Source organism: Opisthorchis viverrini (assembly GCF_000715545.1).
Source record: "Opisthorchis viverrini unplaced genomic scaffold opera_v5_18, whole genome shotgun sequence".
Classification (NCBI taxonomy): domain Eukaryota; kingdom Metazoa; phylum Platyhelminthes; class Trematoda; order Opisthorchiida; family Opisthorchiidae; genus Opisthorchis; species Opisthorchis viverrini.
This window is the reverse complement of record NW_008751674.1, coordinates 2667761-2683900: the sequence shown is the minus strand read 5'-3', so window position 1 is coordinate 2683900 and position 16140 is coordinate 2667761. Positions and strand designations below refer to the sequence as shown.

The following is a 16140-nucleotide window of genomic DNA, read 5'->3' as shown; positions in this document are numbered from 1 at the left end:
CACAAATCAAAATTTGGGGAACGTTTTGAGAAATTCAAAATTGCGGACTTGAAATTTATGAACAACATGATCAAACAGCTTTATTCAAATCCGGTTCATCGGAATAAGTTCTGCAATTTGCATACAGTAGCGGGACATTCAACACAGTGTATCTTACGGTAAATTAGTAGGATTTATAAGAAGGCGTTTGATTATTATAAGTCTGGCGACAGATAGTGGGAACTAAACAAATTCGACCAAAAGCATTTGTGGAGATCACCCTAGAAAATGGACGTTTCGCACTCAATCAACTCGGAAGATGTAGTCTAGCCTACTTCATCGTAGGTCAGATGAACATGTCCATCGTTAAGCGAGTCTTAAAACCTATCGCTGTCCTAATTAGACAGCGGTTGTCCCTTGGTTAGCAAAAAACTCTGCGACCATAGGAAATTTACTCTAGTTCATTGGACTGCTACGTGCATACCGCCACCCATACCCTTAATAGGTGCATTGTGAACCCTAGCAACACGCTTCGTTCTAAGAAATTTGCGTGCCGACAATTAGAGCATCATTCACGAACTTCACCTCACCGAGTAACCGTGTCGTCTGACTTACGACAGCTAAAACGTGCGGTTTGTGCATAACTGCGTGGAATGAACCTGATCGATTTGCTTGGGCAGGCCAGTGGCTAGGGACGGTTTTAGTATGCTGACGGAGAGAATCCTCTACTTGTGGGTCACAATCATAGGTATGTCTGTATCCAACCTGAACGCCGCATACAACGCACAATCCACAAGTGAATCACAGTAGCCAGGTTCTTTGCGCGTGAACAGCCAGTTCAAAATCAGTCGCCTGTGACGTCCCGAGAGTAATCAGAACGTAAACGAATCAGTCCGCACCGATGGCGATGCATGAACTGAGTTGCACTCACTGACTAGAAAGCCGCCGACAGAACAGTCATTATCTGGTCACAACCGTGCTAATGTACCATTGTTCGTGGCTTCGAGAACAGAGCATATTAAAATGTGGCCGCATTAATAGGTATACTACTTGTAGATGAACCAGCTTAAAGCCGGATATTTCGATCAGAACGTCGGAATCACTAGGTCCAACTTATTCAATCCAATGGCTTATGAACGATCCGACCAGATATATAATCATCTTAGTAGGAACTAACGCACCACTCATCAAATCCACCAGCGTGAACTACTAGATTAGATTCAATCAAATAATTTACTTGACACAGCGAAACACGCAATTGTACACCGTCTGCCAACATATCAACAGACTTGTCCGATTGCTATATTGATGAGAATGTCTAATAAGCAGGTTTGAAGTATTTTTACAGTCTGTATGTGTATCTTCTAATGTCGGATAACTAAAACTAACCAGTTCACCGAAAAAAGAATGCTAACTGATGGACACGTGCTTAACCACGTAATCTTGCAGTCACGTGAGCAGGGTCATTGGATGGAGCTGTTCAATGTAAAGTTTGTCTGACCAAGTTAAGCTTTAAATCTGATGCCCAAATGCGCACACCTCTTTTTTGCGATACAGTCCAAGCAAATATACCGATTGTTTACCAAAGTAATCTACACATCCCATCTATTCGTCTGAAGATAACCGTTGCTCGACCACCCTATTGCTGGAGGCATTCCAAAGTGGTCAGCTGACGTTATCGCCGGAATTCACGCACCAGAAATCCACTGCGCTGGTGGTGACGCAACGAAACTGTGAAATATCGCTCCAATATATTCCGACATTTACTGTGACAATGTTCGCTTTAAAATCATCTGTTCAGTCATGTGGAGTGCTATCCAATCACCATCCTAGTTGTTCTGAAGGTTTGCTGGACAAAAAGTACATCTGGTGTGGCAATCTGGTGCTCCGGATTTCGGGAAACCTAATTCGACGTTCAAACTTGTGCAGGTCCTCTATGGGTTCCGCTAATATTCCCCAGGTTCATAGAGACGTCATCTATCCTTTTATTTAAAAAAAAGCTCTCTTTACCCAATGTAAACCTGTTTTCCACGAGTGACTGATGAGTGCTTTGTGTACATCTGTGGTCTACCCAGTTGCATCTCAGTCACACAGTTCACTCGGTAAAATCGCCTCTCATCACATCCTGTTCAACCGCTTCGCAAACAAAAGATGTACTTGGTGCCACAACTAATCTAAAGACAATCATCGGGGGCTTGTTAAATGTATTAGATTTGGTTTCAATGTGGCGATTTCCAAACAACTGCAGCAAAAGAACATTGCAAACAGCTTCATTTGCATGTCCACCTCGACAGAAATCATCAGCGTCAATGTTTTTTCTAGACGAGATGCATTTGACACATTCTTCACCTCAAAAATGTCGCATCTGTCGACTGTCGTTCTTTCTGTCTATCCCATCTATGCCTTATTCCCACTTCTTGGATTCCAGTTGAATGAAACATACGCAAACTCAGTACCTACATGATTATCTGTCGACAACAGGTGTTGTAGTTAAAACCTTATTCTTGAGAATGCCTGAATTATCTTCTATACAATTTCGCAAGCTGTCCAGTTTGCTTTCTGGTCCGATTCTTCCTCATCGAGGACCAGAAATATCACCCAGAGTTGCTTTAAAGAAGCCTTTTATTGACAGAAACGTAATATTTTGCACTATTTAAACAAAGATCTCCCAGTGCAGAGTGCGAAAGGGGCGTTTTTGCGATGCATTCCTCTAGTCATGTGACGCGTAAAATGAACTGTTTCATGGTCTCGGACCACCAACCTGTCTTAAAGTCAGATGACCAAACACCTACGTTGAACCATCCTCTTTGGAAATGTGTGTACATCCTAGAATGATCCAACAATCATTTGACATTTTCGTCCCTTAAACCGTATGAATTGTAGGCTAAATTCCTTCAGTATCCTCCGTGAACCGTCTTAACTGTAAACTGCGGTTGAAGGTTGGCGGCGTTTTGTACGGCGACTGCTTTACGAATAGAAAGTTCCATACTTCCTTGCGAAAAACTCATAAGAACTGGATAAAGATGGAGCAGCCAGTCTACGGTGCTCAATCAATTAAAATGCACTTGCATTTTTTACACCAGATGCTGGGCTTCAATTGATAGCGTCATTCCGGAGAGAGATGTATCTCCAGAAGAAAAAACCAAAAAGCTTTGTCCTGTCTAATGCCAACAGACACGATTTTATGGTACTTTGGGGAAGACCTATGAGCAATGACGAATGAGACCACCGCCTCAGCATTTGGTGCAAGGCTACTGTCCGACCTAACTACGCCGTGCTTGGGCCGGCAATCGACTGACTGCGAGATTACCTGAAGGTCTGGTACTTACGGATTTATAGCAGATTCAAGACAATAGTACATTCATCTTTGCGTATTACTGTGCACGGGCCCGTGAATAGCAACCAACGGCAAGATAAGCTGACCCCAGTTTCAGCCCACGCATGCGATTGTCACATCTTGACCAAAAGAAAATTACCTTGAAGGTTGATCGCACATCGAAAGCTTTCCTCGTCCTTTGTAGTCCCCATTATCTTGTTTCCGACAAAGGTAAGTTACGCTGACCAAAACTTTGAGTTATATAAACTCTGCAATCAGCGTTGTATTGTAGACCGTGGAAATTCTGTTGGTTTTTGGAACATGCCAATATTTGTGAGATTGTCTTATGGTATGTTTCTGAAGCCGAATAGGTTTCTTAGATTTGGCCGGGTGAAGTTACCCTCTCAATTGGTTTGCAAATGACTGAAAAATATTCACAAGTTTTCAAGGACGGTCACACTTCATGGTATCTACTAATCAGAATGAAGTGACCCGTAAATCACTCAAGTAACTTTGGTTCCAATGTCATTGAAAGACAAACGTTTTAGAACGGATCAATCCAATGAAACGCCAAGTAATCTGGTGGAACGGTGCTCACCGAGGAGAAATTTGGTCAGCTGACTACGGTGTGCTGGTCTACCTCAGAGTATGTATCGAACATCTTTCTCCGAAGTGGAATTGCCATTTTAGGTGTGCGGGTATTTCCAATTCTGAATTAGGGGCGGCGTGACACAGTGTTACTTTCATGGTTCATCAAGCATGAGGCATCAAGAATTTTACTCATGGCATACTGACCCTTTGGTTCCATGTATACATACACCTTTCAGCTTCTCGTACCCAGGCTTCTGCATAGAGCTTGAAAGAAACAAGCCACACAAGATGTGTATCTCAGCTGATATTTCATTTCTTTGACCAATATTCTTTGCATGAATGAGCCGTATTGCATCTGTAGCAGCNCACCAACCTGTCTTAAAGTCAGATGACCAAACACCTACGTTGAACCATCCTCTTTGGAAATGTGTGTACATCCTAGAATGATCCAACAATCATTTGACATTTTCGTCCCTTAAACCGTATGAATTGTAGGCTAAATTCCTTCAGTATCCTCCGTGAACCGTCTTAACTGTAAACTGCGGTTGAAGGTTGGCGGCGTTTTGTACGGCGACTGCTTTACGAATAGAAAGTTCCATACTTCCTTGCGAAAAACTCATAAGAACTGGATAAAGATGGAGCAGCCAGTCTACGGTGCTCAATCAATTAAAATGCACTTGCATTTTTTACACCAGATGCTGGGCTTCAATTGATAGCGTCATTCCGGAGAGAGATGTATCTCCAGAAGAAAAAACCAAAAAGCTTTGTCCTGTCTAATGCCAACAGACACGATTTTATGGTGCTTTGGGGAAGACCTATGAGCAACGACGAATGAGACCACCGCCTCAGCATTTGGTGCAAGGCTACTGTCCGACCTAACTACGCCGTGCTTGGGCCGGCAATCGACTGACTGCGAGATTACCTGAAGGTCTGGTACTTACGGATTTATAGCAGATTCAAGACAATAGTACATTCATCTTTGCGTATTACTGTGCACGGGCCCGTGAATAGCAACCAACGGCAAGATAAGCTGACCCCAGTTTCAGCCCACGCATGCGATTGTCACATCTTGACCAAAAGAAAATTACCTTGAAGGTTGATCGCACATCGAAAGCTTTCCTCGTCCTTTGTAGTCCCCATTATCTTGTTTCCGACAAAGGTAAGTTACGCTGACCAAAACTTTGAGTTATATAAACTCTGCAATCAGCGTTGTATTGTAGACCGTGGAAATTCTGTTGGTTTTTGGAACATGCCAATATTTGTGAGATTGTCTTATGGTATGTTTCTGAAGCCGAATAGGTTTCTTAGATTTGGCCGGGTGAAGTTACCCTCTCAATTGGTTTGCAAATGACTGAAAAATATTCACAAGTTTTCAAGGACGGTCACACTTCATGGTATCTACTAATCAGAATGAAGTGACCCGTAAATCACTCAAGTAACTTTGGTTCCAATGTCATTGAAAGACAAACGTTTTAGAACGGATCAATCCAATGAAACGCCAATTAATCTGGTGGAACGGTGCTCACCGAGGAGAAATTTGGTCAGCTGACTACGGTGTGCTGGTCTACCTCAGAGTATGTATCGAACATCTTTCTCCGAAGTGGAATTGCCATTTTAGGTGTGCGGGTATTTCCAATTCTGAATTAGGGGCGGCGTGACACAGTGTTACTTTCATGGTTCATCAAGCATGAGGCATCAAGAATTTTACTCATGGCATACTGACCCTTTGGTTCCATGTATACATACACCTTTCAGCTTCTCGTACCCAGGCTTCTGCATAGAGCTTGAAAGAAACAAGCCACACAAGATGTGTATCTCAGCTGATATTTCATTTCTTTGACCAATATTCTTTGCATGAATGAGCCGTATTGCATCTGTAGCAGCGTACATATGCTAATCCAAAATACTTCAGGTTTATATGTTTTTTGTACAGTTTTGAAGAGATTCTGACAGCTACAGGACCGGATTCAAATTTAGTTAAGGCTGAAGAACGACATTCACTTTTCCTGCAAAATTTTTAAAGGAAAGTGGAACGTATATGTGACTTGCTCAAGGAAATAAAACCTCATAACCGGGGGATATTCTCGAAGTTTCTGGGTCACTTTGGTTCACTTGCCATATCGCATAAACTTCGATATATCTGTAAGACGGCTGATGTGCTCAGAATCATAATTAATAGCTACCTGAGTAAAACTCACTCAACTGGAAGCGTTAAAAATTATTGATCGACACGTGGACTGATAAACGTACTATTTGACATTGTGTGCTCACCAATCAGGGCCATATTGGACACTACGAAAATGCCGGGTGGATGAGAATTAAAACAAAATATCAGCCAAGCCTATTCAAACTCAGAAGTTCCAAAGTCAAATTTAACCCCTCGAATTTGTTGGACAAGTTCGACTTCAAATGCTGGCTGTTTGCTACAGGATGTTTTGGGGCATTCTACAACGACAATACAGTAATGCTGTATTCTTGATAGTGTGGGGAGATTTGGCATACTTTTGACAGGATTTATGTCCTCCCGGTGAAGCCGAACTATCGTGCGTAGCGGAGAAACGCCGTACAGCTCACTGAAAATCATCCCCCGTGCGCATCTGACGAAACTCCAGGGAGTCTTGCACCCGCGACATCCGGGCTACTAGTGTGAACATCCAACACTTCGGGCACAAACGTACAAACAAGATAAAATCTGCGTTTGCAGTGGTGTACGTAAAAATCATGATGTAGGACTTGTTCAAACGCCCTGGAAGTTAACCTGTTTCTTGGAGAACGGAACACCGCATGCCAACCATATAGTTCCCAGAAATGCAGCTAATTCATCAGTTTATTTTTACTTGTAGGCAAGCCTTACCCAGAGGGACACTCAGCGTTTTGTACGCTGGTCGAAACTCACCTACTAAATGCCACTTTACGCACAAATGGTTTTTACAAATGGAAACGGAGTATCAGTGACAAGACAGTCTGAAGCAAGTTCGACAAGTTCGGTACAACCTGGAAACAGTCACATTCTGTGTTGGGTTTGCTCCACTTTCATCATTCAGGGCAGTTTATTCTATCCGAGAATCAACGCACATAATGCTCTGAAGCCGTTAGTTTGGCGAACTTACAGCCTTAACTGGGTGGACACAAACGCACTTTAGGCCGATTCTCGCTAAAAGTGGAAGCCAAACCGGGAAACATGACTCCGTCAAGTTGAATGAACTGCATAGTATCTTGTCTCTCTAGGGGAAACTAGATAAAAAACACTATTCAGCATGAATATTTCACCACCTCGTGTAGTTTATAACGAATAACCTATGAATCCCAAGTGTCTACTGGCCCACAAATGGGTTCTTTCTTATCTTACATAGCTACGCAATGTTTTTGTGTCATTCTGGGTTCCATAATTGTTTCTCGACGCCTTTACTAGACTAGAACTACCTAGATGGGATCGATTTTTGGCTCTGCCGTTACCCTCTTTTTTCAGCTTAATCCTACGGCATTTACTTGGAATAAACAAAGATAACGTGAATCAGGTTAAGTCACGGGTTGCCGTACCTTAGTCATAAATTCCGCACATTGCATATCGCCTATGGGACAAACACAGTTTCCAAACCGAAAGTGTGATGGTTCTGTGTGCTTCTGACGCTCGCATGAATACTCTAGTTGATCGTTTGTTTATTTTGACCAATAAGCACAATTCTGAAACACTATACGCTTCTTTCTACTCATGGCATTTGCACACAAAGGCAATGGAATCCTGGCCCGCATATAGTGAAATAAAATACTTACAGTTTGATAAACCTTTTGTACGAAGGTCAACCGTCCCTAATAACCGAACAACACATCTTTGGACGGATATGTCACGTGCAAGGCACGGGCCAAACCAAGCCATGCCCTGATCAGAATGTCAGCCAATCCAAGTCAAGCACTTTTGCCTCGACGCTTCTCGCCTCCTAACGGAGATTCTGGCACGACTTTGTGAAACACTCTGTGACTACCCCATAAATCCAGTTGTAATAATTTTCCTTTGTCTCCATAAAGGGCTGTGTAGAGCTACCATGCCTGTTGATACATCATGGTGGGCGGAGCAGGAAGCCAAACGATCGATACAGAGTTGCACGATCGTTCATCAAGTCACAACACCTTTCCCGGGACCCACTTGAAAGTTGCGCACTGAGCGTACCATTCCTTAGCCCGAAAGAGAAAGTTTCTAAGAATACCTTTCGTCGTTGCTAATCCCTATGCGAGACAAAACCTTTTAAGGCATTCTAGGTTTGCTTATCTTTGAATTCTGTATAACGCACATATTGCAATGTTCAAAATGGAGATTTTGTCCTGGAAGTAAATCCATTCAAAGCTGTAAAGCTGAGGAGTATTGCACGGCTGTTTTGTTGTTAAGTAGAACAAAATATTCATCCCACAAAACCCCAAAACTGCAACCAAAAAGTTGCCCAGTGGGTTTCAAGCGTGTGTCGTGATACCTGAGTGAGAAGTCCTGACTGGCGAATCAATCGATCGCCACAACCAGAACAGTTATTTGGCCATCGTTCGATGAGTCGGGTACACCAATCACATCGCCGAAGCGTAAACACGTTCGCCTGTTAAGACGTAATCATTCAGATGCGTCAACGTGCGTTTGGTGGACTAGTGGTCAGATGTCCGAGGTTCAAATCCCGGCACGGTCATTGGATATACAATGCTGATGAGCTCTAATAAGAGCGAAACTCGAGTCCAGTGCTTCCCTTTGGTGTAGACTCACTGGAATAATTACGCCAGAACAGAAAGACGACCGACGAGGGTGGTGTGACCATGATCAAGATACCTATCCCACAAAGCCCCAAAACTGCAATTAGGTAAAACCGCCATCAGTGAGTATTTCACGGAATTACAAGGAATCTAGAATCAACAAGCACCTTGCTTGTAGTTTGAACAACTAATCTTCGGGCCACAGGTTGCTGATCAGGAGTGTGATTAACCCACAGCTAGGTAGGATATAACTCTATTCATTTTTGAATCACAGAAACCACATCACGTGATCAATTATTGACTAATTCCTTGCATGACGAAGTCTTCCATTGAAATTTCACTTGCCTTCCTTAGACAGAATGATAGTCTAACTTGTAAGATCCTTCCATACTGAGACGCTGAATGTCACCATGCCTTTGCTTCAGTCCTATTCGGAATAAAGGCACTGATTTTTCAACGAAACCCAAGGGAGTCTTGATATACCTTATCAAATCGCGAGTTATTCACACTGCTGTCAAGGGTCCGAGCCTCGCTGGTGGGCCGAAATAATGGTGGAAAAGCCGTCCTGTGCTCCTGGGTTTTTCAATGTAAAATCGATTCATGTACGATGAAAAATCTCAGCTGATAAACAGCAGATTTCCTCGCTCGACCATCATAACTCGTAATTTCATACACCTAGCCTTTCTACAAATGTAACCCAACTCTGGTCTGCCTGAGCTTTCCAAACTCACGGTCCTAGATACGTGGGAAAAGAGTTCCACTTTTGTGCTGCTTAAAGAAATCAGATTTTAAGTCGATGTTTACCTGGGAAAAATTTCGCACAGATAACTGGAGGGCGGCTTGTGGAAGAAAGAACAATTTTAATGACGCAAAGGGTTCAGCAACATGAACCGAACTTTTGAATGTGTGCCAGCATATAATATAAATATGATTTGATATCGTAAAGACGGGGTTTCTATTGTGATACCAGTTTGGTTAAAGAAAGTCCATGTGTATAAATTAAGAGAAATCTTTGGCCAGACGTGATTCTGTTGTGGAAGAGAGATTTTGCGTTAACTATTACACCCAAATAAGAATCACGAAGAAAGTTCTGTCTCATTTGAATCGTAAAACCGTAGCGCAGTTTACCAAACCTCTCTGAAACGATTAATTCCTCATCGGTCCCAAACATTTTCCAAAGGAAAGTGCATGTTTGTGTACAAAAGTTGACCCAACTTTGAAAAACCCATTCTTCAATCTGTGGCTGTCTTTTCAAAGTCTTTCGGCCCAAATTTCTCCTCCTCTGACATTTTTAGTAATTAAAAGCTGTATTCATAAATTCACGTACTGCGCCAGCAGTCCATCGAACCCCGCATGGGAGCCGCATGCTGGATCATCACCTATATGCCTTATGCTGTTTCCACGTATGCCAACTAAGGCACCTGTGCACCGTGGAATTATCTCGAAACTATCACTTCCTTTGGGGGAGAATACTCAATTCAGGACAACAGTCTCCCGCCTTCATCTGGTTTTCCATTTTTCCAGAAGTAATGGGACAAGTTGGCGATTTTGTCAGTTAGTCAACTAAATTACCTGGGTGGCAGTGATTGAGTACCTGGGATACTAGTGCAAATAACGGTGTAGGCGGGTGGAAATACAACTTTAAAGTGTTGTGAAAACTGTCCATCTATAGAACTTCTGATCAACTGATTAATCTTGGCTGCATATGCGTGCGATCTCTGAAGGACGATTAAGGTCACCCCTAGCTGCAGCAACTCACAAAAAGTGGTTCTCTAAGGAAAGGACATCTGCCACGTCGGTTCAAAGTCACAACTGTTCAGACACACGATCTCCTCTATTTCCCTATTCAAAGCCCCAGATTTTAGTTTACAAAACGTCGTCGTGAAATACCGGTTTCTCTCCACCGGTCTCTCCACTGAGCCAAAATTTCGCACTGACTGACGTCTGATTTAATCTAATCGGAAGTGTTCAAATTTACACTTGAATACAACAACAAAAAGTGTCAGCTGTTCTCCACCCTGGGGTGAAGCTGTTTAAATTACTGACGCAGGTTACAATTTAGCAGAACATCACTATTGTGGTTTCTTGTCACCGAACTACGATATATGTTGCCTTTTCTGATAACCTTCATGAAAAATCGATAGGGAAAGATGACCAGTACTCCCAACCAGTCATTTTGCCTTGAAAAAATATGATCACCTAGTCAGAGTACTCTCAGTTCGCCACATTTATTGATGGACTTTGACAATTGTGAACCAACAGCCTTGCAGTTTGCTTCATTTTGGTAACAAAGTATAGATTCGTGTCATTTAGTTCGTTACGTCGGAGTAAAACGCTACAATACCCCATCATTGGAAAAAATAACAGTGCTAACAAGCGGCACATAATAAATCATTGCCTTACTCTCGGCAGACACGTAAGGCATTCATTAGACAGGGTTACCGAGATTCATCTCATTTTTCAGAATATATTGAGTAAATGAACTTAGAAGATCGATTGCAAATCAATTTAATTTTCACGAGAGACTCAACCGAATCTCTCGTTTATGAAATTCTACAACTGAGTGTGCAGCACATAGGCCGCCTCATTATTCAGTTGGCACGATATTCGAGATATCACAGTATATTTTCATAAAGGAAACTACCCACAAGGTTGCTGAAAACTCTTCAGCAACCTTGTGAGTAGTTTCCTTTATGAGAACTTTGAAGATACTTGTCCGGTATTGACCGACAACAGTATAGTGACTTTGTCCGACTCAGATTCACTCCAAAAGTTAGTTAATACGTCGGATGAGAACTCAGACTTTTGCTCGACGGATCAACATGGGGTTTTTTGAGCGAAAATCTCTACACCTTGTTAGGTCCTGCTCCCAGTTTCCATCCATTGCTCTCACCCGCTTGTAGTTCTGTGGCCACGCAAGATTCAAAACTGCAACGTTTTAAATCGTGGCTGCCTATCGAAGCTTACACTCCAGAAAACAATGATGTGCTCCGAAATCCAAGGTGACACAACTAATCATGTACTGGAATTTAGAACTTACCAAGGATCACCCTAGTTGACGCTCAACTACAAAGCTCCAAAAGATGACCAGGAGATCAAATTCAGCGGACCATATTGACAATCCCCAGAAAGTTAATGATAACCAGAATAGGGAAGCACGATTAAAAAGTGAACGACAGTGCGAAACTGTTACGTTTCGTTGGATACTACTGATGAGGCGTGCGAGTAGTATGCGGTTTTCCCGTACATCCGCTTCGCGTCTCTTGAAAAGTGAGGTTATACTACGGAATTTGTGGAATTGCTTTGAGGCACCTGTTTACATTTGAGTGATAGTCAATGAATATTCAGGAAAGTTCACGAAGACGAGTTCGGGAAGAAGACGGTTATTCAGTTTTTTTAAACAAAATGCATATGAGAGTTTTGCTTTCATATCAAATAGTTTGTCATTTTTCAGTCCGTGTTTTCCAATAAATAGCTCCGCAGCGAACGTTTCCTTTCTCCACAGGTAGAGACTAAGGAGACACGCTCACTGATAAAATATCCTGAAGCTGACGACCGCTGCAAGATCCCTAGTTATCCTTGCGCGAAAAGTAGTCCCAGCAACGAAAAACAGTGTGCGTTAACATGTTTGCAGTGAGGTTAATAAGCGCTAAGTTTAGTCGTGCGCACTTTGCATGCTTGAGAGGCTGTGGTTTCAACGCGCTGTCAAAGTTCCTCAGGACCATTTCAGACTTTACTTGGCTTCATTAACTGCGAGAAGATAAAAATCCTGCAATATTGTTTAACGTTTTCGAAAGTCGAATGTATGCAAAATTACGACCGATTCTGAGTAAACAAAATGGAGCTTCCTGGCGACAAAATCTGTAGACGTCCATTGAACTAAAAAGGCAAAGTATGAATGTTTCAAAAACACTGAGAACCTTACTTTAATCAGAGCGTATGTTTCAGATATACACTATACTGGCATCACACTGATGAGGGAAATGCCGCGTCGAAACGAACAAATGCCTCTGTCAGCGCGAAAATGTGTGGACCACTTTCTACATCTTCAAAGTATTGGGGAAGATTGCGGCATGGCCCGATGAACACACTGGGGCACCTCGTGGGTTCAAACTTCCTGGTAGAGCTGACAAAGACGAGGATGTGCCAACATTGATTGATATACCTCTAAACAATGAAACAAAACATCTCTGAGGGTGTATCCTTGACTGACTAGTCATCGCCAATGCAAAATAGGCCTCTAAAGCAAAATGATTTGTGGAAAATTTAAGCCGGAATTCAACCGATACCTTCATTTATACCAGATTACTTGGTGATGACGACTAAAGTGGTTCGGATTGAAAACAAGCTTCGCCTACCATGTTTTTCAGAAGAACTGGCTGACGGGTGGATGATTTGGCCAAAATCAAGGTAATGAGAACGAAGAAGTTAGCGAACAAAGCTTGTTATTTGTGATTGTTCCTCTAGGTTAATACATCAAAAATTTATATGGTACCAGAAATCACGTGGAAAAGGTTAGGATCGCGGCTACATGTATTTTGAAGAAATAGAAATCAAAGGGAGTTTGAGTGAGGGATAGGTCAATGGGTCAGGGAATCAGATAAGGGACCTCAATGTCAGGCAAGTTCAAATTCAGGTGTCGCACAAGTTTCTTCTGCGTGCAAAGTTGTGTGTCCAGCAGTCGGATCCTAATCACCTATGCGATTAACAGTAGCATCGATCGTAGCAGACGTGATCGGTTCCCAGTACCCAGTATATGATGGTGAGGGCTTGCTCCTTGTCTATGACATTACCGGTTTCGGCCAAATGTGATACAATCGCGCTTGAGCCTGGTTTCTTCGGGGATACTAGATACCAACTTTAGAAGCACTACAGCAGAAAACTGAGAAACGCTTATTAGCATCCTCTTAGCATGGTGAAATAACTGCGATCAGCACGATGCAACAAACCTGCGGCCAATCGCGGATAGTTCATCTGGACTTCATCTCATCGTGCCAATCTTTTAGTAGACTGGTTCTCAAGTCGACCTGAGTAGTGCTCATTGATTGCTTCGATGCATCATTATCTAAATGAACACTAGACATGCGCGGTTTCTCACTCCAGTCTGCGCGTGAAGTTTTTATTTAAGAGAGTTTTTTTTGTGGGCTGTCCGCCGATGTTTCCCTCTGACAGGCATTACTGATAAATAATCTGCAGACTGGTAACAGCCCCACCATCGTATTTGGACGTTGAACAAACGGTTTCTGTATACATGATGAACTTGTGGCCATAATCTCGTCACGCAACACGGTCAAATTTACACTAGAATTGCCAAGTAACAATCATTGTCCCGCTGTGTTTCAAATAACCTCAAAAAGTGACCACATCGTGTGCGCCACGACTGTGACATTAGGCGAACGCAGTTCGAAAGATGTTATCAGTTCAGAAGTAGCCTCGGTTTTCCCCACACCCTCGGAAAAACGTCGCCGTCCCAGTTACACAATATGTGAAAAAGAGTACCAGATAGTTTCACAATCATATGCAATAGACTGGTTCGGTTGTAAGCAGAATAACAGTTATATTACTTGTTACAGGCTGGACCACAAATCAAAACTCTTTCTGTGACGCTTGCTTGTTAATGTCCGTCTGTAACACCTGAATGATGACTCGAAATGGTTTCCTTCGGCTGGTTTCAAATCATAAAGCGAACTTGTAAAACATGTGCAGGAGTCTGACAAAGGGGAACATATGTGTCACATTACATGCATGACCGGTTCCGGCATTCTTAATGTTCTTTGGTTAGTACTAATTCCCAATTTTCCATCAAACATGTCTTCTACTCGAACACGTATGAGTAGAATTTCGTGCATTTTGGGTTCACTTAGAAAGGATGATGGGAACTCGAGGACTTCGCCCACCCGAAGAGCCCCAAGAAGCGTGAAAACGGTCGACGGCTGCTGAAGAGTACTCAACAACATTATGAGTAGTGTGTGTATTGCAATTTCTCGAATACCGCATCAACTGAGACATGTGGTGACCTGATGCAGCACGGTTAGTTAAGTAAGGTCATGCGAATGATGGATTTAGTTTGGTTTCAGACAAGTCTCCCATCAAAACCAACTTAGTATGCGGATGAGTCTAAATTGCAAACGGATGTGATTTCCCGTTTCTAGAAAACGCAGATTTGATGAGCTGCATTTTTACGTGGTAAAGTCTAAACATTTAATAAATTGTAGGTTAGGAACTCAAACAAACTAAGAATTCATCGCATTCACAACAAATCCTTTCCCAGTCCAAGAAGCCGTTCCAATCGGATTGTTTCCTTCAACAATTTGACACCAACTGTTTGGGTCCCAAAAACATTTTGTCCATATTTTTTTGGGGTAGATCGGCCAACGGAGAAAAACTCATAGAGTTCTATTCCGCTATAGAAAACGAACTAGTAACATGTATCAGACAAGGACCCAATGTACTGGATTATCACTACCATTCTCCCGGTGAGGACGTTCGGCCTATCAGCTAGTGATATGCTGTCATTTTTCTCCAAGTAACCATGGAAGAACCAGCTGATTTGATAAACAAAAACTCCCACCCATGTCCTGTTTTCGGCAGTCTTTTCAAGTCACACGGTCACAGCATTTGGTGGGAAATCTGGCCATCTTAAAGGAAGCCAAGCAAGCGACAACATGTGATACCATTTAGGAATGAACTGAAGTTACTGGTGAATGCATTATTGTGCTTGTGTTTAGCACACAGAGGTTGAGCTGGACCATGGTATGTCGAATTCGAGAACGATGCTTTTTTGAGGAGAAAGAATTGTCGAACACACACTCACATGACTCTCGTTTGAGCAATCCTCCTCGCCAAATTGTCCTGTTGAGTTCACACCAAAGGGGTGAAGCGATGGACTCGAGTAGCACTCTTATTGGTGCGAAATCAGGTGTGAATATCGAATGGCGGTCGTTCGAGGGGTCAAGCGTCCTGCCCACGTCACTTAGGCGCGAACATGTTCACATGTTCAAACGTGAAAATCCCAATGCATCCAGCGTGCGCTGGTGGAATAGTGGTAGCACACTCGCCTCGCATGGCAGATGTTCAATCCCCGGTACGACCATTAGATATGCACTCCTGATTGCGCTCTACTAGGAGGGAAACTGAAGTGTGGACATACAAGGACAATTGTGCGAGGACAGGAGAACGTCTGTTCCAACAAGAGTTATGTCAGTGTGCGTCCTACAAAAATTCCGCAGCCACCAACACCAGATGGAATTGTGTTGTGACCTCGGATGACAAAAACCGCATCTGCTTTGATTGGGAGATTGCTTACCGATCTAGGCTGATTAGCAGGCACCTTGTAAACCATACGGAAACCTCAGCTGGGCACCACGCTGTGCGGCCTGTCTGCTAAATGCTGCACGACTGAGATGGTTGTCCTTCTTCAAGTTCCCGAAGCCAACCATGTTGTCCTGGCTTCCTTCATCCTTTGGCCGATGTGTGTCGTCCCGCGCCCAACGTACTTCGCTGCATGGTAGCAAAAGAATGAG

At 42.9% G+C, this 16140-nt stretch overlaps 1 protein-coding gene across 1 annotated transcript; it reads left to right on the top strand.

Annotated features, from left to right (window-relative positions):
- Positions 1-684: 684 nt before the first annotated feature.
- T265_01704 (hypothetical protein) lies at positions 685-15876 on the top strand (the record flags this gene model as incomplete). Its single annotated transcript, XM_009165770.1, has 6 exons — positions 685-727; positions 8144-8338; positions 8405-8552; positions 11140-11237; positions 15498-15701; positions 15743-15876. The coding sequence occupies 6 exons, from the start codon at positions 685-687 to the stop codon at positions 15874-15876; spliced, it is 822 nt and encodes a 273-aa protein (XP_009164034.1).
- Between the last annotated feature and the right edge of the window lie 264 nt (positions 15877-16140).